Genomic DNA, 23,150 nt, shown 5'->3' with positions numbered 1-23,150 from the left:
TATATCATGAATACACATGCACGTATAACCAGTCATGTCAGACCATCCAAACTATTACTTTTGATCATCTTTCCATTTAGTTACCGTATCCAACATATATTACAGAACATTCAGATAACAACATTATACTATCACACCATACCGCTTCTCGTGAGGTCACAACCTCACACAAACGTTTATAGACATCATAGACCCATAATCACATCCAACTAGTCAAATCCAATATCAAGACACTCATAGACATCAAACGGAATGTTACACAGGGTATAGGGCTTTGAAAATGGTGCAATAAGCAAGAGTGTGACCTTGAACATGGCACCATTAACATTTGCCTTTGAAGGGATTACGGGGGTTTTGGTTGGTGGCGGCGGATTGTTGTTGAGTGGTGGCAGACTGGGCAGCGGAGTGGGGGGTTCGAGAGTGATGGTTGTGGGTGCGTGTGTAGGTTGGATGGGCTACGGCAGGGAAGTCAGTGGATGGTGTGGTACGGGGTGTGGTTTGGGAAAGGACTAATTCTCGATTTATCAGTTTTTCGAGAAGAGTAGAAAAAGGAATAGGGTCGTCTCGAGCATTGACAGCATCGATGACGGGTTGATAGGACTCATCGAGACCTTCAAGGACGTGGTCAGTGACGTCCTCGTTGGGAATAATGGTGCCTAAGAGGGCAAGGTCATCAACCGTAGATTTGATACGGTTCATGTAGGTGGAAATGGAGTCGGTACCTTTGGAGATGTGTTTTAATTTGTGACGGAGTTGTTTGATGTGGCCACGGGAGGGGCGTGCGTAGGAGGCAGTTATGGCATCCCACGCATCACGAGTAGTGGTTAGGCGGTTGAGGATAGGGGAAACGGCTGAGGTGAGGGTGCTAGCCACGACGGAAAATAACAACTTGTCTTGCCTATACCAAGAGTCGAACGCAGGATTAGGAGTTGGTTGTTTATCAGCAGTAGTCGAGGCAACTGTTGCGGATGGGGGAGGCGTTCCATCGATGTAGGAGGATAGCCCATAACCATCGAAAAGGGACTCGAGTTGAGTGCGCCATTGTCGATAGTTAGTACCATCAAATTTGACAACGGAATGCACATTGAGAATGATGAAGGGGTTTTTCGGATCATTGGGATTTGGAATGGTGGCACCCGACATTATCGATCGAGGTGAGGATGAGGCGGAAAAAAAAAATTAGGGTTTTAGTGACGATGAAACCTTTCTCTTGATACCATATAGGAAATGTGATTTTATTAATGAATTAGATAGTTTACAATTAGCAATTACAATGCTATATATAATACAACTAGGGTGTGAAAGGGGTAAGCTATCTCTACAATTAGGGAGAGAATAAAGCTAAATATATACACTCAATAATCTTGTTAGCAAAAATATAGGAGAATAATTAGTTGCCTAATTATTCTTAAGTGGCTTCTCAACAGTAACTGGTAAGCTAGGAGGCATCTTCATCATAACTATATAAACTATAAAGGGTCGAGTTTTAAATTATCCAGTATATCAATAAGAATATAAAATAAGAATAATAAAATTAATGTTGAAATGAGCTGAACTGTACTGAACAGAACAGAACAGAATTGAACTGATCAGAACTGAACTGAACTGAACTGGATGGAGCTGAACTGAACTGAACTTATTAGAACTAAAATTAAGGCCCTGTTCTTTCTGGCTTTTTAGAGCTGATCTGAACTGAGCTGAACTGAATGGAGCAGAGCTGATCTGAACTGAGCTGAACTGAACTGAACTGAGTTGGACTGAACTGAACTGAAGAGAGCTGAGCTGAACTGAGCTGAATTGAACTGAAGTAATATTAATATTATTATTAATATTAATACTAATACAGTACTAAATATAATAATAATAATAATAATAATAATAATAATAATAATAAATAGTAATAATAATAATAACAACAATAATAAATTAATAATAATAATAATAATATTATTATTATTAATTTATTATTGTTGTTATTATTATTATTACTATTTGTTTTTTTTTTATAAAAACGCAGACTATTATTATTATTATTATTATTATCATTATTAATTTTTATTATAAGGATGCGCACAACTTTCATTAAAAGAAAAATAAAAGTTTTATTGTCATCATCATCATCATCATCATCATCATCATCATCATTATTATTATTATTATTATTACTACAACGACGACTACTACTACTACTACTACTACTACTACTATAAGAAGAAGAAGAAGACCATTGCTAAATTAAGATTAATACTAGTAATTATACTAAATTGAGTGATTAACTAGGTAGCCACCATGAACCACAACACACCATCAATTTTATTAGGTGAAATAATAGAGCACCGATTTGCTAGAATGTTGTTCAAAGTCTAGCCATATATCATCCTGATTTGAGTGATTAGTTAGCCACCACGAAGCAACAACAATCCTAATTTTATTAATTAGATAAATAAAAATCGACAGGCGGCCCTAATTTCATCTTTAACCAACAAATAAAATTTGATTGATTAATTAAAACTCAAAAAATAATATTAATAATTGATAAACAAGTAAATTAATTTATTATTTGATAAATTAGAATCCATCTTGTAAGTTTTAAATCATTTGAGCAATTAAATTAAGTTTTAGGGAAAAATATTGATTCAAGAGTCCATTTGGTTCAGTTTTAGGTGAAAAGGGTGCAAACTAGAACGTTTATGAAAAAGTGTATGTGAAAGATTAAAGTTCGTATATGAAAAAACAATTAGGTATTAATAATAGTAATATTAAAATTAACAATGTTATTAATAATATTATTAATAAAAATATTTATATTCATATTCATATTAATAATAATATTAGTAATATTATTAATATGTGATGGGGCATATTCTGCACCCCCTGACCGAGTTAACATATTGAGCAAGGTCAAAGATATCCAAAGCGAGTCAACACCTTGGACAGCCTAGCCGATGCAGCCCATCGGCCTGTCACTTGGGTCTCGGCCAGGCAACTAGCCAGCCGGGGCACATATCCGCGTACTCATATCCAAGACCCCTCTACGGCTGTCATGGGTCCATCGGCCGAGGGTAGAACGGTCTTTCCACCTGCTAGCCACTTGGCCACTACGTGACAAAAGGTGAAAGTCTATAAATACTCCTCAACCCTCATTGAGGAAAGGATCCAAAATATAACCTAAATACCTCATAATCTGGTAATATCTTCCTTATCTCTCTACATTATATATTTCGCCAAGTAACACATAACTTATCTCCTTAAGTTCACTGACTTGAGCGTCGGAGTGAGTACGCTCGGCCAAAGCCGAGCCCTCAGTTCGTTCTTGGTTTCAGGAGAGGTCGAAAGGAGGAGACAAGCAAAGACGTCATTCTACAAGCACGAGTGGTCAATATATCTGCTCTGGAATTACACCCGGAACAATATGAATATTATCTATTTTAATAACTATAATATTCAAAATGATAACAATAATGAAGATCATTAATTAATTAATTAATTATAATAACAATAGCAATAAAATAACAATAAAATAATTATAATTATAATAATAAATAAATAAATAATATTAGAAATATTAATAAAAACTATTAAGTTTAAGATGTGCAAAATTGAAATGAAATAGTGAAGTGGAGAGTGGAGAGTGGAGACCCAACTCCTTGAAGAAGTCTCCGACACCATTTCCGCCATTAATACTGCTCAATGTGTGGACGGCGTCGTTTTATCTCTTCATTTCCTTGCGTTCCTCCTCTTCACTATCTGGTAATTCATCTTCAGAACTCCCCATTAATATTTTTGATTCAGCAATTTTTGTGACTTTTCAGTGGCCGAACCCACTGAAAATTTTCGCCCCTGACTATAAACACTGGTTCCGCCACGGTTTGTTTAATAGGTGTAGCTAAGAAAGCTTGGAACTTTATGTGATTATTCTAAAATTTTGTCACTTTTATGCTAATCCCATTCCTTAATCTTAATTTCTCTTTCAATTGATTCAATCGAGGGGTTGCATTTCCTACGTTAGCTCGGTTTTTTATTTACGGTATACCCTTTTTTTTTTTTAACTCATCAATCGAGAATAAAAATTCCTTACACAACTTACTTCATGTTTTTGGTTTGATTGTATGGGTTGATGATAGAGTTTCTAATGACAAGATAAATTTATATAATAGAAAGTAAGAAAGGTAATGTAGCTAATAAATGTGCTATTGGGAATGAATGCAATAAGTGAACATCTTTGATGCAGGAAATTATATGCATAAGCTTTACATTTGGGTTGTCATTAATGGATTGCTCCCTAGGGAGGGTTGGAGAAAGCCGTAGAAAGTTCGGGTTCATGGTATTGAACCATGAACCTAACACCACATTTCAACCACGGAGTAATTTCTAAGGGGGTGTTTGGTCCACGAAGGGGTAAGGGAATGAAATGAAGAAAGGGAGACAAGGGGAAAGAAAAGGAATACCCCTTTGATGTGTGTTGAATACGGGTGTTGGTGGTATGGGATATCTTGGGGGGAGGGGGAGGTGGGTGGGTGGCACGGAATGAGGGGTAATACCAATCTAAAACAGGGTAAAGGGTAAGGGAAAATGGGGTGAATAAACACTGTATTAGGGAATGAGATTATTTGCTTCCAACCAAACGCCCTCTAAATGTTAGATGGTTATTGCGACCGTTTTTTCAGGTAGCGTTGGCTGTATTTATTCTGCAGCGACCAGGATTGGTTTGTGATGATCTATTCTGAGACAGGCACTAAACAATACTAACACCAAGTCGGACTTACGGAGTTGAATATTGCATCTGAAACTGAATATAAGCTAGCTTCAGTTCGTCCCAATTTTCTCTTTTGTTTCTTTGGGAAGGGCGTGGGATGTTGTGTGTGTGTGTGTGTGTGTGTGTGCAATATTGCAGTCTCTCTTTTGGGTGGCGAGTCTTCTGTAGCTCTGATTTCTTGCGTTAACTGTAGTTATGCTATAATGTTTAAAGCATGCTTGAGTTCATTTATTTATATTATTAACTGCCAACACAGTTAACCTATATCAGTGATAGAATCATCTGTTTTACCTTTCCTGCAGACGTTGCTTCCAATTGGCTGCCTCACTTACCATTTACAGCACAGAATCTTGTTTATAATGTATTTTTCGTGAAGGGTCTTTCTACTGAGGTTGTTCAGGCTGTGATCCCCTGTCTAGATCACAATTACAAAATAGCTATATCAAATGCTGAAAGGTGATTTTTAGTCTTATTTCCACTTGGTTTGATTTCTAATTATGTTCGCAAAAGGTAATTTCTGTTCTGTATTTACAACTTTGTTTCTGATATATGCAGATTAATTGTAATCTGCTTGTTAGAAAACAAAGGTGTTAACAGCGAATCTGTAGAAAACTCACAATCTGTATTTAAGCTGACAGTATCTAAAGTGTCTCAGCTTGTTACATCTGTCCCTGACAAAGCTCGCCGTGGAGCATCAAAATCTCTTTCACCTCAGTATCCTTTCTGATCTCCAATTAGCCAATTCACCTTCTTTCTGCTCATAAATGTTATAGCTCAAAATCGCTGGTTTGAGTGTTTTCAAATATCTCCGAATGGTGATTGACAGCTTAATGTAATAGAATTGACCATCCTAATTGAGTATATTTTCCAGTAGCAAACTAGCAATAAGTCCAGTGTTCCTACATTGTTGATGTATATTTATCCTTTACAAAGATCACCACTTATTGTTTCAAGAATATCACAACTCAGTTTCTGGCTGGACCCGAAGAGAACAGCTTGAAGGCATCTGGTGGATACTCCATATCTCCATTTTCCGATGTTTGTCAGCTTCAAATGGATTTGACCCCTGATATGCGTTTATGGGATCATCGCTTGCTTTATTGTGTCCCTGTAAGTTTCAGTTTTTTACTTTTTTTTGAGCTTCATCTTAGTTATAGGATACACATTTGTGGTGGCAAGATTTGAAATTGTCGAACTTATCTATAATTTGTTTGAATTTTGAAACTAGAATGAGTTGGTTATGTTTGTAGAATAAAGAAAGGCTGAAAATATGATTGAGGAGATTGTGTTAAGTGAAGTTTTGTATGAAGATGAAGAAGAAAGCTGAAAATGTGACTGATTTTGTGTATGTGTGCATAGGTGCCGGGGATGAATTCATGGGCAGAACCTTTAGAATTTCTGAGTAGTCAACATAAGAACTGGTCTTCACAACGAGAGTAGCGTCAGAGGACGGTGATGAAGCTGATGACCATATGGAATTGGTAAGCTCTTTATAGTACTTGAAAATGGTTGTGTATTGCTATACGTATGACATACCTTATCATATACGAGATGAATATGATGAAAATTGTCATGTTCTGTTGTTATTTTCCCCAAGTAATAGTAATAGAATTGCATGTTGCAGCATACACAATGTGATCGATAGGGTGCTATACTGCTATATGTTTCTCTGAAATTTTAAACTTATTTAAGGCATTGGGATTTCGACAATTAAACTCTTGTTGCTTTGTTATGTATTGTGAGTCTGAGGAATGTTGATGAAGCTGTGCTCCTGTAGAGGTTGCTAGGGTTTGATGTTTGTGTAATGGTGGGTGATGGGAAAAACAGTAAAGAGTATATGTTTTGATTCCTGAATATTAGGGGATCTAATAAATTTCGAGCTCTATATTAGCTTTGTGTGCCTTGATGAGCTTCGGATGGGTACTAGGATTCTACTACTGTTCCTGATAGATGGTCTCTTTTACAGACGTCTATAATCTACAAGGAAACTACTTAGTTTTGATGGTTTGAGGATGTATATAGCTACTATGTTATTTCTGTTCTGTATTAGACTAACCTAAGGTTCTTGTCTCTTGGGAGGGCTCAAATCAAGACTTTGAGGTTTCTCCTTGTAAAAGGATGGTGAGTGAACCCCATCTTATTTATTATGAAGTACTCACTATTATAACTGAATCACGAGGTTTTATGTGATCCGGTGTATCATGTTTGGTAAATTTATCGCGGTTCCTTAGTTGAGGAGAGTAATGGGTCAAAAACTCAATGTTCAGAAAAGTCGTTTGTGATTTCCATATTTTCAATTGCGATCTTAGCTTTGATGTCTTAAATGGACATCTCTTTAGTTTTCAACTCCTTATGCAACATTGCAACCCTGATTTTTAGAGTATTGCAACCTACGGACCGCTTGGTCGAAGAACTTAGGTACTTCCCCTCCCTGTGTTTCCAAGTAAAAAGTGTGTGAATATTTCTGAACTCTTTAAGTATTTCTTATTATCCTGAGAGAGAAGAGGGGTGTCCTTCCTCATCTGAAGTGCAGCTAAACTTGGTAAATGGAGATACCTCTGCTGCCTTTTCTCCGCGATCTGATCTTGACGCATCATCTTTTCCTTGTCTGGTTAAGGTAGGCTTCACAATCACTAAGCAGTTTACAGTTTGTGGCCGATGTAGAAAAATTTCACTTGAAAATGTTCTTGTATATTGCTATAGCTTAATATTGAACATGTATTTCCACCTTTCTCTGTGCAGGTGTATAACTCACCTGAGTCTGATATAAAACTTAACCTGACTGGCTTTAGCAAGGAAACTGCATCAATATTTGCGAGCCCTCTGGCTTTAGCACATACCTCTCACAATTGAGTATCTTAATACTGCTTGCCTTTCCCCCAAAAAAGAATTATGAGGCAAATAGGTATGTAGTTTATTACTTTTTCATCCTTATATTCGTTTAGCAATCTACCGTTCTTTACACTTCTATTGTTGGACAACAGATTAGTTCCTGGAGTTCTGCAGCTGGCTGAAGGGTCTCACGTTATCATAGACGAGACACAATTGGGGGCAGGAACCCTCAACACTATAGGAGTTGAAAATGTGAGATCATTGAAGAACTTGACGGAATTGCAGAAGGTAGTGTTCAAAACTACAGTACATAAATGCTTTCTGGACGTAATTTTTATTTTGGGTCATCTAAAACACAGTAGTAGGGTTGTGTACATCTTTCTCCTATACCCGCAACTTGGGGGAGCCCTTTAGGCAGTGTCGTAATGCTGGATGGGACTTTATCTAGCTTACATTCGCACAATGCGTTGGATGGTATCTTCTTGAAGTTTATAACCTATCGTTTAATCAACTCAAACTACTTTTCAGGTTGAATATGATTTTCAGTATTACAATATGGAGATGGCAGCAGAAGTCCAGTTGCTCATTCTATCAGAGGGAAAGTCCAATTTCCTGCCAGCAGATATAGTACTTCCTTTTCAGCCTGCATCAACAATGTCATCGGGAACTGTAGATGAAACAGTAGTGCAGGCTTGGAGATGGTACTTGCCACTTGGCCAATCTTAGATCGCTGGATCTTACAATTAGCCTAGAAATGCAGCTGGTACCACTCTCAATTTGGCTTCTTAAAACTGTCATTTTTCAACACAAAATAGTATGTGGAAAGGTCTTACGTGTGATATCAACGCGCTAAATTGAGGGATACTCCCTCTGTCCCGGTGCATTGGCGTTGTAAGTTCAATAATTTGGGTTATTTTTGGGGCAGAAATATTGTTGTGGGCTGATTACAAAGTCCGTTTCTCATTTATGAAATTGTGGTCTTCAGATTGCTGTTGCCTTCAACTCGGTGTAGTTTAATTAGTTATGTTTTGCACTTTTGAAGGTGTGCATATTTGGTCATTAATAGTATAATGACACACTTGACTTGATAACATTTTTAGGAGATAGTGGAAGTGAATAAGAGACTTGCAGTTGTCCTGTCCTGTTTCTATGTGTCTAGATATTTGTTTACCCTTCTTCATACTCTTTCTTCTGCAACTTCTCTTTTGCTGACCATATCATTGAAAATAGGCAGGTGGGTTGGTTATATCCTTTTAAGTTGGTATCACGAATACATTTTCCCCATATTTGCATTGGAAAGGGAATGGAGGTCATTGCTTGATTGGAGACAGCAGTCTGCTTGTAAGAAACAGACCATTGCTCTAATCTTGGCCTGCCTCATGTACTACTTATGGCAGAGTAGAAATCAGTGCAGAATAGAGGCCTTATTGTTGAGGCCTGAAGTTCTGGTAAAACATGTTCAATGTGATGTGAGAATGAGGTTAGGACAATGTGCTATCAAATGTAGAAACAGACGAGTCCTAGATTGGTTAGAAAGTATTAAGAGAAGTTAAGATATCTCTTGGGGATTATGCCTGGTATGAGTTTGTATAGGATACTTTTGGATCTTTTAATGAGCAGCTTACATCCCCCAAAAAAAAAAAAAAAAAAAAAAGGAATACTGTTAAATTGCTCTGACTCTGAATCTGGGTATAAAAAAAATGATCACAGTATTTAGTGTTAGTGTTTTCCATTTTTCAGCAGAGCTCATATGGTAGAATGTCATAGGTAGCGCCTCTTTCAGATTTTAATTTGTGACGTGCTACTTCTGTAACAGATTATGTAATATTTGCCAGGGTCTTGAAGCTTCTTCGAGGCCATATTTTTAGACCAAAGCACTGAAAGTGGGTTCAAACACAGTAAATGGAGGTGAAACCCTTTTTCTTTACAACTGTGCAATAATTTGTAATGTTAACTTTAGATAGATATGTGATTGTGGGTGGATAGAAGGCTCACAACTTATCAAGTTCTCAGTAAGCTCTTAAAAATTATATTGTGCTATTCATTACAGTTTTTAGTACTCATGTGAATGATTATCTCAAAGGGCATCATCATATTTTACATTTGTGGAATATACACATAAAGTTGTATCGAGAAATCGTTTACAATCTGTGAAGAAAAGGGAAGGAGATAGAGATAGAAAGTGAGATCAGAAAGAGGAACAACGATGGAGAGGAAAAAAGAGAGAGGGGAATAGTATGAATTTGTGGACAAAGGCGAAGAAAGTCTCATCCCAATCCATTAACTTCATTTTAGGGATAAATCGTTAGAAAGGGTACAAAATCAATTATCTATTGGATTTGGATTTGTATGTGTCTGAGTTGTGCTTTTGGTAGATATAGGTATGATTTAAAAAAATTGGTATGATGATCCATAAGTGTTCTTTTAATTAATTGGTTTTATTTTACTTGTGGTATAGTATTGCTAATGTTGTTGATAGTTTATCCAGGATGGCAAATTAACTAGAGTTGGCCGCTGGGCTTGTAGTAGAAGGCATATTTTTCCATATGTTAGGCTCTTTTGGACCGAGAGTAATTTGTTACAGGATTATGGAGCCCGGAACTTAGGATACCGTGGGGAACATAGGGAGTGGTGAAGGGGGATGAAGAGGTAGTAGAGGAACTATTATTCCCGCCTAAGATATTTCATGACCTGTAAGGTTAGGCGATCGAAAGCTGGGTATCTATTTTCCCTTTTATAGGGTAGTTACATTACTAACTCTTACTTTCCTTTGCGTTTGGTCTTGATACCTCTTGTTTTCCCTCACTATAACTCTTTCGTTCTTTTTTCTTTCCTCTTGTAAAACTCATTATAAAATATTTGTTATCCGTGTCATACTCTCTCGAACCAAGATGTAATGAAAAGTGGAGGTGAAATGGATGCTACACCCAAAACCTTGAAAAAAACGAGTGAAGAGGAGAGTTGATAAAAAGTAGATTTTGTTGCTTTGAATTTAACATGAGATTGAAATTGTTGATTACAAATTCATTGGGACAAGCTAACACATGGGACGCAGACTTTAGGGCATGAGGGCAGTGGAATATGCTCCGGCCGGCGATTAAGAAATAGGTTTGCTTTCTGATGAAATCACACAGAGAAAAGGAAATTACGGATTTAAAAATTCCATATTTTCTCAGAATTTAAATTGGCGTTTAGAACGTCTTAGATGTAATCGAGAGACTATCTTTTGTGAATAGATTGTTGTGTAATACATCTTGCAATTAGAAATGTGTGTTTTTAGCCTATTAGGATGTTGTATATCTTCTCAAAGAATTTAAATTACCGACTCAATGCTTAATTGCTTAATAGCTCTCTCTACATATGATTATGGAGTACTGTTGTTTTTAGCCTATTAGGATGTTGTATTCCGATTTATTTATTCCGATTTTACACCTTATCAGCTCTCTGAGGAATTGCTCCTTCATTTTCAAGTGGATCTATCACTGACAATTGCTCCTCAATTTTCAGTCGACTTTTTCAATTTTATTTCTTCATCTATTACATGACAATGACATATTAAAGAAAACAAAAGGAAGATGAAGAAGACGGTAGAGAATGAAGAAAGTAATATAAGAGAATAGTCTGATGGGGAAGAGGTGGGATTTCATAAGTTAGGATAATTTAGAAATACAAAGTAAATAAAGTAACAAAGATTTGAAAAAAAGTTAGTATAACAAAGTTCACTGACCAGTTTTAAGTCCATTATCAATGATTCGGTCAATAATACCTCCTCTGGTTGATAAAGGTGTAAATTCAGAAGATATGATGTATAGTTGAGATTATTTTGGGGAGATGGCAAGTGAGTATAAACTCCGAGAGTCCGAGTCTTTGAAAAAATAAGCAGTCTTTAATGCATAACCTCTTACCTAACCAGCATTACCTCTTACCTAACCAGGGAGTCTTTGGGTATTACCTATTAACTTAAGAGGAAAGCTACTCAACGCAGAAGGAGAAAGAGAGGGAGGGGGAGAAATTTATAACACAAAGAGACTGTTTCCAAAAGAACCAAGATGAATATGCATGTACCAAGGATTCATGTGATTTAATCTGTTTTTTTTCACAGGTTTTGTTTTATTGAAAAATTTATACCCCGGAAAGTATTTCATCTCTGCTTGAGATGAATGCTTCAATTTATACTCCGGAAAGTATTAATGTGTGTAATTTTCTCTTCAGCTTGATGTTTTGTAGTTTGTTTGATTCCATGACTTGAGATTGAGATATAACAGCAGCTGCAGGCCTTATGCTTGACACCATGTGGACTCAACCAAGGATGTAATGCACTTAGTACTCGAAGGAGTTAGCTGTAGTATCTTCAATCCTTTTTGAAATTTACTAGGGACGTAAATTTTTAACTGCAAAATATGACTGTAAAATACACTTATTTTTTCGACAGGTAGACTGGAAAACCCTGATGATTTGGTCAGGAAAATGGCTTGCAGTATTACACTTGTTTTTTCAAAGGCAATTGACCCAAAAAGTCCTCTCTTCCTTGACAAATAACTTTAGTGGAGGGTGTGGACTGGGAGTTTGGACTGGCCACCTCAAAGGTCACAAATCAAAATTCCGAGAGTAAAGAGATTGCCACTCCGTCTTCTATTTTGGAGCAAAAATAAGAACCAGGCCTTGGTGTTACGGGAACAAGAGGAAGCAAAGATCTTCGAATTACAAATCTCTTGATTCTAATCAGGTTGATAAAAAAAATTAGCGGTGAGCTGCTTTTTAGTGAAAAGGAGGATGACTGCTCAAGTGAAGATTCTGAGGATCGAGTGAGTCATCTTTACAGCCTTATGACTTGACCGTTGATGACACTGATCTCAAGCAAAAAATATCGCAGTTGGTGGATATTGTTGGAGCACTTCGTAAAACAGATGACCCTGATGAAGTAAGTCTATCCTTCTCATCTCACTGTATCTGTCTTGAAATATATTTTTATTTTGAGCATGTACTAAAGTACCTGTAAGGTGTATATGTAGACCATTGTCTAGATCGCACGTCACAACTCACAAATTACCCGTCTTTGACTTTTTTGAATCTTTTTTTTTTTTTCCTATGAAGCGAGTCACAAATGTATTTTTGTACTTTTTTAATCCTATTACGCCTATTTTACAAACCTATTTTGCCCTTTAATTTCGGTTTTCACATTTTTCTTGGTTTGTTTTAATTATTTTTGTAATGCACTTGTTTTGTTTATCTTTATTCTATTTTCTTTTACTTTGTTTATTTACTCATGAGTCATGACCAAATTACTAAATTCAAGCCTAGACGGATTTGGATGATGATCCACACTAGCCAACCCCAACGATGTTGGGATTAAGGCTTTGTTGTTGTTCAAGTGTGTCAGTCTGATGGGAATAGACTGCATTTAGTTTTTACCTCCCTAGATCTCGAGTGGGGATGTAACTTTCTATTGGACAGTGGTTATGAGATAAGGGGGCGATGAGTAGGTTATGGAGAAAGAAGGAAGGGCGAAAGCCAGTGTAATTTAAACTAGATTTTGTTAAAATAAATGTCATTCATAGCCTGATATTAACAGGGACCTAAGACTTTTCCTTTACATATGGTACTTAGAAACCTGACTTTTTTTCTTTTTGATGTTGTTCTTGCAACAGAGGTCTTTTAAGATATAAATACATCTCGCTCTCTTGTGATAAAGCATTTCTATTGCAACTCTCAGAGCTGGTGCCTGTTGCAAAATCTTTTACGGCGAAATATAAATTATGTTTTAGGATTGTAGAAGTGAATAAATCACCCTAAAATGTCATGCAGGTTGAAAGAGATATTGATGTTGCTGAAAAATTCATACGAGCGTCGCCTGTTGAACTAAGGCATGTAGCCAGTGATCTAGTAAGAACGCCATACAAGCTCGATGTGCCGATATAGCAGTGGAAGGAGAGGAGCCGGCTGAAGAAAAGAGGCAGAAGGCGCTAGTTGCTTTGCTTGTGATGTGTCCCTTTGAATCTCTAAATGCTATAGATGTGAGCCAACGATAATGATACTTGATGCCATGACTGAGGCAACTCAGGAGCTTGCTAATTCTAAAACAATAGTTCAGAAAAAGTCGCCGGTCTGCTACATGGCTACCACCACTCACCCAGTGAGGTTGACTGGTTCCGCAACAAGTTTCCTCTTTATGCAGCCGCATTTATGCTTCCCGCCATTCAAGGGTTCGATAAGAAAATCATGGTGTTGATTTTCTTGGAAGAGATTTCATTGTCCTGGGGGAAACTCATTTATATGCTTGGAGTGTGTATGAGATGTATGGCTTTGTATCCTGAAGCATCTGCTTTGGCTCCCCCTCTTCTTGACATGCTAAGCTCGAGGTATTCAATATTTCTCCTCATTTACTGTCACCATGAAAAAGTGCTCCCCTCTTTTATTAAGTTCATATCGAACAAGGATGTGTTGGAGCATCAGCAGTAGAGAGTAGAGAGGGACTGTTTATGCCATTCCATAACATGTTTTTCGATGAAAAGTGAAACTGTGGCACTGATATCTGAAATAATGAAATTTAATAATGAGATGTTATGTTCAGCAACATACCCCCTTAAGATTGCGGTTCATATCTGGGGTTGGTTTTGCTTGTAATTTGGGTCTCAAGTCGACTTATTTGGATGGGTTAGTTTAACGAGATCTAAGGTAACAGAAGCTCTCATTGAGGTTTTTTCCCTAGATTTAATTGATGAACAGTGATGATATTGTATTCACTTGCAGGGGTGTGTGCGACCCCAAGGAAGCATATGTTAGAAGAGCAGCCCTCTTTGCTGCATCCTGCATTATGAATGCACTTCACCCATCATTTATAGCGTCCGCCCTACTTGAAGGAAATCAGGACATTTCAAGAGGCCTCGAATGGATCCGTACTTGGGCACTTCAGATAGCTGAATCCGACACTGATGGAGAGTGCTGCACGGTAATTATGTCTATGATAATTTTATGTTGATATATTGACAAATTTAGGATTTTTGTTTCCTTTTTCATGCGTTCTAGCTGAAATACTTTTTGATATTGTAGACGGCCATGGCATGTCTTCGCTTCATGCCGAGATGTCTCTACAAGCTTCGCGAGCTGTAGAAACTGCAAGGAATACATTGCGTAAGAAAAGCATTGGACTTCCTGGAAATACGCAACTGTTTTATTCAGGTCAACGGAGCCAGGACGGTAGCCACTGATTTAATGCTGTCGGGTTTTGAACCCAAATCACAAGTAGTACCTTCTCGATGCCTATGTAGTCGCTAACTGGAGAATGGAGACAATAATGGGTCGAAACTTATCAAACTAGCATAGTCGCTATTCATTTGCATTTTGAGTTGGTTCTGTACAACCTTTACATACCGCGAAAAAAGCAGCACATATGCCCGCACATTAACCACTTAAACAAGTTGATTCCAAATTTTGCCATCAACTACAAATTTACATATTAACCGACCAAAATGCTTCTGTCTGTGCACCTGATACATGCCTACAAAAAATTTAGTTATGCAGTTAGCCTGCTCTTGGTTAGATTTCATCCTTTCCTCGAGGCTTATAGCGAGAGCCGAGGTACCAGTAGATGTCATCTCTGGCTTCCTGGTTAATTTCTTCTGAAGCTTTTTGAGGAACGTCACTAAGATATGACAATATCAGCTTAGGATCCCAACTATTCACTCAATTTTGCAGCATCAAAGTTACCAACTGCCTACATCCCACTGTCTCACGTGAGTAATTTCCTTTCCTAATTACATTTTTGCAGATTAATTCAATATTCTCAATTTATGATTATTGATTCTTGATTTAATGTCTTCTTATTTGAATTCCCATCACCATATTGTTGTATAACCCGACAAACCGAACTCAGAAAAGGTTACCCTTTTTGGCTAAGCCCTCGACGCTACCTCACCGGTATTGTATTGTTTTGGGTTTGGGTATGATGGGGTATCTAAGGATTATAAGTTTATGAGGATTCTCCAGTCGGATTAAGGAACGAGTCCTTTTCGTAGCTAGCCAAGTTATTATGGTTTATAGCTTGAGAGCTGATTCTTGGGTGGAGCCTGCGGAGGGTCCAAGTGTCCCCCAACCCTTTTTCTCCGACCGTGATAATGGTGTTTTTGCTGATGGGACTTTGCATTGGGGCTCATGAAGTTTATGATCATAGTTTCGGTGAGGTGCCACAACTTGAGTATGGAGAAGAGTTCATTAATTTGCGGGTTGGGGTGCTAGATGGGTGTTTCTGCCTTCTAGTCATTGATTAGGATTCACCCATTGACGGTTCGAAAGGATGATTCATGTCAGCCGACCCCAAATCATTTTAGGACTAAGGCTCTGATGTTGTTGTTGTTGTTGTTGTTGTTGTAGTCATTGATTAGGATTACTACTCGGATACTTGCCTGCGACTGTTTTCAAGTCGCGATTTGAGGGGTCAGTTTTTGACGGATTTTGGAGTTCTTGGATGTGGTGGAATTGTGGGAGTGGAACTTTCCGGTTATGGTGAGAGTTGAAGGCAAAGGTGGTCGGTGGTGGTGGTAAAAGTGGTGAGAAGGAGGGCTGTTCGTTTGAAAAGACGCGAAAACAGAGTGTTTGTGCACACTGTTTTTCATGAGATTTCAAGCTCGGATTAGGGTTGTTTGTGAGGTGTTATTGCAGGAAAGGATGTAGAGAGGTTTGGGGGTAAAGAAAGGGTAAAGGGAATCATACTCTTGCTCAAACAAACACAAACAAAAGGTATCATTTCTCATGATTCCCTTTCCCTTTCTTGAATACCCCGAACCAAACAACCCCTTAAGTTTAAAACGAAACGGAAATGATTAATAACTAGAAACTCAAAGTCGATTTATAAAATAACAAAGATAAAAGTTGTTCAATTTTCAAATTGCGACATCAGAATCACTTATTCAAACTTTATTTGATTATAATTAGCACACCCCCACACAGATACTCGTGTAAAATCGTCAAATAGGTTACACAATTATTTGAAATTGTACAAATATGTTCCACTTTCATATTGTATTTATAATTTAAATTCTTTGCATATTAATGATTTCCGTCTACACGATTAGTTATATATTTATGAAAATGAAGAAAAAGCTAAACTAAAGTTTTGATCGATTCATATAATTTATTTTATTTTAAGTTAGGATTTTTTACTACGTATATGACAAAGCCAATGATTTCAATTTATAAATTTTCTCAATTTTTTTTGTCACAATTACAGTTTACAGTTTTATTTTATGCCGAGTATTAATCAGAACATTTTCTAATAATAGTATCAATAAAGGATTTAACAATAATTTATCAATTTTATTTTATTTTAATTAGAAGATTATAATTCTGTGAAAATAATATAACTTAATGCAAAATTAATTTTCATATCCTTTTTGCGTCATTTTACCAATGGTTTCCTAAAAAAAATGGGAAATCATAATTTGAGCACATAGGTTAATTTAGCCGTCCGTATTAGCTGAAAAAAGAACAAGGTTATTAAACAAACAACAATCAACAGTCAACAATCAACATCAACTCGATTGCCGTACCTGACAGTCTATACTTTAGATTTTGTTATACTCCTTTAATAACATCTTCAGGTTTGATAAAGTACCTGATACGTTTTGAGATACATGAGATTGTTGCTATTGTATTTTTGTGTTGCTAGATTGATCCGTTTCTGTTTAATTGTTTTAAATTAGCTAACCGCCCTTAGTTCAACCACTGAATGCTTGCCGTACATATTTGTTGTCCCAATTGATCGACTTAATATGAAACAAACCTTTGCTTAAATATGTCTGTCTACCTTAAAAGCTGCTACATTGTCCCCTTTCTCTGTTATCCTTCCTATTTATCAGTATTATTGTTATTGTTAATTACTGATATTGCTGTAATCGTTTTTTTTAGATTGGCAAGAGTTCATGGCTGCTGATTGGTCGACATTGCCTCTCGATCTTCTTGGTGACATTGCAATGAAGTTGGAAACTTTAGAAGATTTTATTTATTTTTCAGCGGTATGTCCCTCTTGGAATCGTGTTTCGTACTTAATAAAGCGCCAGTGAAGGCCGACAGTGCCATGGCTTTCGCTATCTGAAAACATTAGCAATAATCTGCATTGTGTTTGGAAGATCTTTAATCCTAATAATAATAAGTGTTACAAACTGAACCTCCCTGAGACTTTTGGAACAAGGTGTTGGGGTTCAGACTATGGTTGGGTTGCAATGGTCGACCGTGACCTCAATGTACGTTTGTTCAATCCAATCACTAAGGCTGAAATTCGCTTCCCATCTGTTGAAACCATCCCAGATCGACCCCCATATGTTGAAAAGAGAGATGGGAGTGAAGAACATTGTATTAATTGGATTTTGGGAGTGTTTTTGATCAGGCTCGTTGTGCTCAAAGTGTCTGATACTTTATGGTGATTTATTCCAACTAGTTTTTGCTAAGCACGGGAATCAATCATGGACATCAGTATTTGTCAGGCAAGAGCTTTGTGTTAAGATGCGTGATGTGGTGGCGATGGATGGTTATGTATTTGCTTTGTACAATGATGCAACGCTTGTATATTGGAATATCGAGGACTTCCAAGGTCATGAGCTTGTAAAGCCTATGGATTATTCTTTAAGTAAATTTGAAATGTTCGAGGAGTTCACAAGTGAAAAAGAAATGTTCGAGCAGTTCATAACTATAATTGGGATAGGAGCACAATATTTGGTACAATCAGGTTCTGATCTTCTCATGGTATTACGTTTCAAGGAAGAAGTACTAAATTCAGGAGGAAAAAGTTACGATGTTGACTGACGTTATGAAACAATTGGTTTTGTGGTCTATAGACTTGATCCTAAAGATAGAAGATGGGAGGAAATTGAAGATCTTGCGGCATTGTTTGTAGGTGTTAATTCTACCATGTCTGTTTCGGCCAAATCTTTGCAACCTAACTGTATATATTTCACCGATGATTTATTTGACCTCTTTGGTGTGATGGAAGGGCTTGGTGTACATGATATGGGTGTTTATGACATCAAACGTGAGAAAACATGACGATTTTATAAAGGAGATGATATCGGCGCCGGCGTCATATTTAATCCACCAACCTGGTTTATTCCTCAACTTTAAATTAATGGAAGTGTCGGACGTTTTGAAGTTTGATAGCATATTCGCATAACACCATACGACTTGTACAAGAATGCAATAATTGGTTTCAATGCTAGACTAAAGCCGGGATGGAATGTATAATGTTTAATTATGGAACTTGTGAGATTGTATCTAGTGATATTTTTTTTATCGGTTAAATTATGTAGTTGTTGGATTTATCTGTCTATCACATGTTTGTTTAATTTTGTTGTATAATTGTTTTCGTTTTGAATTGAGTTAAATCGGTTTAATTTTATTCGGACTTAAGTTTCAATTTTTGTGACAGGTATTACTCATTTTCATTTTCAAACCAAAACTCAACTTATAATCAATCTCTTTTAACATCTCATTACTCGTGTAAAGAACGTCATTTACTCCCCGTTCAACTTATTATCCCACCATAAAACAACCTACACCATTCACCTTAAAATTAAGACGGGCACATTTTTATTTAAGACGGACACTTTTTTGTCTTTTAAGTTTAAAACGGGTCAAATAATTATAACTTTTATAAATAAGACAAAAAAATTAACAAAATTTGACCAATTTTAATCTTAAGACGGGATATCTTAGGATGAATATAGCCATCTTAGGAGAGACTTATGGTAAATTTGAGTTAAAAATCCTACTCCATCCAATTTTCTATTATCTTCTCTCTTTCCTTTTTCACACAAGTTTGATTATCTTCTCTCTTTCCTTTTTTGATAAGTTTCATTCATTTTTTTATTAATTTCTCTCTCCTAAAAAATCAACAACTCTCATTACTTCATCTATTCTTTATTCATCATTCATTCTTTATTATTTTCTCTCACCTATAAATTTCACAACTTACAATACTTTATTCTACTTTATTCCTTCTTTCTTCCCCTTTCTTAATTTTTGTGTCCAAAAGAAAGTGGAAGATATAAGGAAATAGGAGGGAGTATTTAAGTAAATCCGACACATAAAAAAAAAAAAAAAAAAAACATAAAAAAGGTTGTTGAACAGACGGACAACACACACAGCAATACAGCATAGCTTCTCCAATAACATCTTCAGGTTTGATCTTTCTCTTCTTCAGTTCTTCTTTTTTAAATTATTACAATTATGTACATCCGACCGCTTACTTTGCCAACTTGCGGGAGCCTTTGAATTGCATTCGTGGTCATTTGTTTATTTGTTTCATATTTGGTTTATGGTTAATTGTTTAACTTTCTATTTTAGGGATATATTTAATGGGTAATTTGATACTCCACCCTCAATTTGATTACTTCGACTTTCCTTTGTCTTTGTGCCAAAACCAACCAGAGATAAACAAATGATCGGAACGGAGAGAGTAATGCTTATTACAGTATCATCTTTTTTGGAATTGATGTTGTTTATTGTTATTTAGATGAGATTTGTTACTAGAGAATTGAAGTTATGAGAGCAATTGACTCATGGGATGGGGGTGGGGAGAACTACTGACGAAATACATTGAAAATTGGACGGGATCAAATTGAGAGTGCTTATAGTAAGAGATGAAAACATGAACTGCTAAAACTGACCACCGTTGCTAAACTTCCAGCTGCACCCTTGATATTTAATTTATAGGGAATATCTGAAATAATGCACAATACTTTTCACTTTAATTAAGTTCAGATAAAAAGTTGGACGAGTTTCCATTGGTGTTACGGTGTTAGTGTATATGTGCGTTACTAACCTCTGGATATGTTGCGGCAAACAACTGTGGTTAAGACATGAATGAAATAAATGGCTAAGACATGAATGAAATAAATCATGATGTTCAGGTTCAAACCTTTGCATAAATTATTATCATTGTATGTTTCTCCGTATCTGTCTAGATTAAATGTTGTTAGATCGTAGACAAGCTTAGTTCTTAGATTCCTTTCTCTATTACTATTCCTATTTATCATTATTATTTTTGTTATTCATATAACTGTCTTTGTTTTTTTAGATTGTAATCTTGTTTTTTTTTTTTTTTTTGCAAGATCATGGCTGCTGTTGATTGGTCGACATTGCCTCTCGATCTTCTTGGTCACATTGCAATGAAGTTGGAAACGATAGAAGATTTTATTTATTTTTCAGCGGTATGTCCCTCTTGGAATCATGTTTCATCCTTAATAAAGCACCAATGGAGACCTATACCAGTGCCATGGCTTTTACTATCTGAAAACACTAGCAATAATCCGCATTGTGTACGGAAGATTTTTAATCCTAGTAATAATAAGTGTTACAAATTGAATTTCCCTAAGACTTTTGAAGCAAAGTGTTGGGGTTCAAACTATGGTTGGGTTGCAATGGTTGACCGTAAGCTTGATGTACGCTTGTTCAATCCGATCACTAAGGCTGAAATTCATTTCCCATCTGTGACAACCATCCCAGATCAAAACCCATATAACGAAGAGATCGATGAGAATGAAGAAAAATATATTAGTTGGTATTTGAGGTTGTTTATGAGGAGGCTCGTCGTGCTCAAAGTGGCTCAAAATGAGTTTGTTATTATAGCAATTACTATTGATCACCTAGCTTTTGCTAAACAGGGGGATAAATCGTGGACATTAGTATTCATCAAGAAAGATTATGGTATTACGTTGTTTGATGTCGTGGCTATGAATGGTTATGTATTTGCTTTGTACAATGATGCATCGCTTGTATATTGGAATATCGAGGACTTTCAGGGTCATGAGCTTATAAGGCCAATGGAATATTCGTTACTAGAATTTAAAATGTTTGAGGAGTTCATAAGTGGGTTAGGAACACTATATTTGGTGGAATCAGGTTGTGATCTTCTCATGGTGTTACGATTCAAGAAAGAAGTGTTGGATTCAGATGGGAATGATTACCATCCTGACGTTTATGAAACATTTCGTTTTTCGGTCTATAGACTCGATACTAAAGACAGAAGATGGGAGGAAATTACAGATCATGCGACATTGTTTGTAGGTAGTAATTCTACAATGTCCGTTTCGGCCAAATGTTTGCAACCTAACTGTATATATTTCACCGATGATGAATTTGAGCTCAGTAGTTTGGCGACCAAGTTTGGTGGACATGATATGGGTGTTTATGACATCAAATGTAAGAAAAAATGGCGATTTTACGAAGGTGATGACATCCACTCCGCATATTGTAGACCAACATGGTTTATTCCTCAACTTTAAATTATTGAAAGTGACTGACCGTCTGGTATGGTGTTTAGGACTTAAATTTTAGGCCATGATACCCCACAACTGGCTTTGAATTTAAGCCATGAAACCGCATGCTGATCAAGTTATAAGACGTTTTGAAGTTTGCTTCATCAGAGCATATTCGCATAGGACAATGTGACTTGTACAAGAATGCAATAGCTGGTTTCATTGCAAGGAGTGAAACCGAGATGGAATGTCTATGATGTTTAATATTTAACTTGTGAGATTATATTATGAAGTTTTTAGATTGATCTGTCTAACAGAAGTCGATTTAATTGTGATCGAATCGGATAAATTCCGTTCGAATTTTCTCTGGTTAACCCAAGTTCGGTTCGGATTTCGATCGGGTACATTTCGGTTGGTCACTTTACTTGTTTTGTACTATTTCAACTCGGAATCGGATTGGGTCCATATCTGCTTAGGTGAGTTTTTGGTTATCGTTTTCTTGATCTCGGGGTGTGTAAAAATTGGCTTAGTATTCCTTATATTTTTCAATTTAAATTTTGATACAAAATATTGTTAATAATAAATAACGAATTCGTGATAAAAACTCTTAAAATAACTATATTTGTTACTCATATTGAATGTTCTATCCGTTATCAATCAAATAACTTCGATCGTTTTATCGGTTATGAGTTTATTTTGCTATGTCCAGTACCTAGTATCATATCATATATCATAGCATATATTATATTAAAGCAGAAACCAACAACCTATTTAATCGCCACGTGTCAACATCCATACTTACGCCACGTGTCATTTGCCAGATTTCTAAGACTAATAAAGAAATTATGAGAAATTATCCTAAAATTTTGTTTACAATTTATCAAATCAAATGACACGGATGAGGCAAATTACGGTACCCAAATTAAGGAAATATTTTATACTCCTAAACTTTCGTTTACATAAGAAAATCTTGTCTATTATCTCCAACTAAACAAGATTCAAGATTGACTCACAAAAAGGTAACTAATTTTTCCACCAAAAAAAGGTAACTAATTAAAATAAAAATGCACGGTTAATTTACAAAAAAAATCAATATTCCTTAAATAACAATTATGTAATATCTACAAAATAATATCTCCCAAATATAAAAATATTATCTCCAACTAATGAAGATTGACACACAAAAATCAACTAATCAAAAAAAAATGCGGGGTTAGTTTACAAAAAAAAATCAAGATTCCTTAAATAACATTTATGTAATATCTACAAAATATTATCTGCAAAAATATAAAAATAAAATATTATTTCCAAAATTA

At 36.1% G+C, this 23,150-nt stretch overlaps 2 protein-coding genes and 1 pseudogene across 2 annotated transcripts; all 3 read left to right on the top strand.

Annotated features, from left to right (window-relative positions):
* Positions 1–312: 312 nt before the first annotated feature.
* LOC141614596 (uncharacterized) lies at positions 313–18,903 on the top strand (annotated as a pseudogene).
* LOC141614595 (uncharacterized) lies at positions 15,703–18,385 on the top strand. The gene is made up of 4 exons (XM_074433343.1): positions 15,703–15,763; positions 17,492–17,598; positions 17,713–17,935; positions 18,021–18,385. The coding sequence occupies exons 1-4, from the start codon at positions 15,703–15,705 to the stop codon at positions 18,383–18,385; spliced, it is 756 nt and encodes a 251-aa protein (XP_074289444.1).
* Positions 18,904–19,663: 760 nt separating the features above from the next.
* On the top strand, positions 19,664–22,135 carry LOC141612251 (F-box protein SKIP23-like). Its single transcript, XM_074430983.1, has 2 exons — positions 19,664–19,756; positions 20,689–22,135. Exon 2 carries the CDS (start codon positions 20,692–20,694, stop codon positions 21,859–21,861), a length of 1,170 nt encoding a protein of 389 aa, XP_074287084.1. The 5' UTR covers positions 19,664–19,756; positions 20,689–20,691; the 3' UTR covers positions 21,862–22,135.
* The last annotated feature ends 1,015 nt before the right edge of the window (positions 22,136–23,150 follow it).

Source organism: Silene latifolia, chromosome 11 (assembly GCF_048544455.1).
Source record: "Silene latifolia isolate original U9 population chromosome 11, ASM4854445v1, whole genome shotgun sequence".
Classification (NCBI taxonomy): domain Eukaryota; kingdom Viridiplantae; phylum Streptophyta; class Magnoliopsida; order Caryophyllales; family Caryophyllaceae; genus Silene; species Silene latifolia.
The sequence above is the reverse complement of the archived record's forward strand: the minus strand, read 5'-3'. Positions and strand labels throughout refer to the sequence as shown.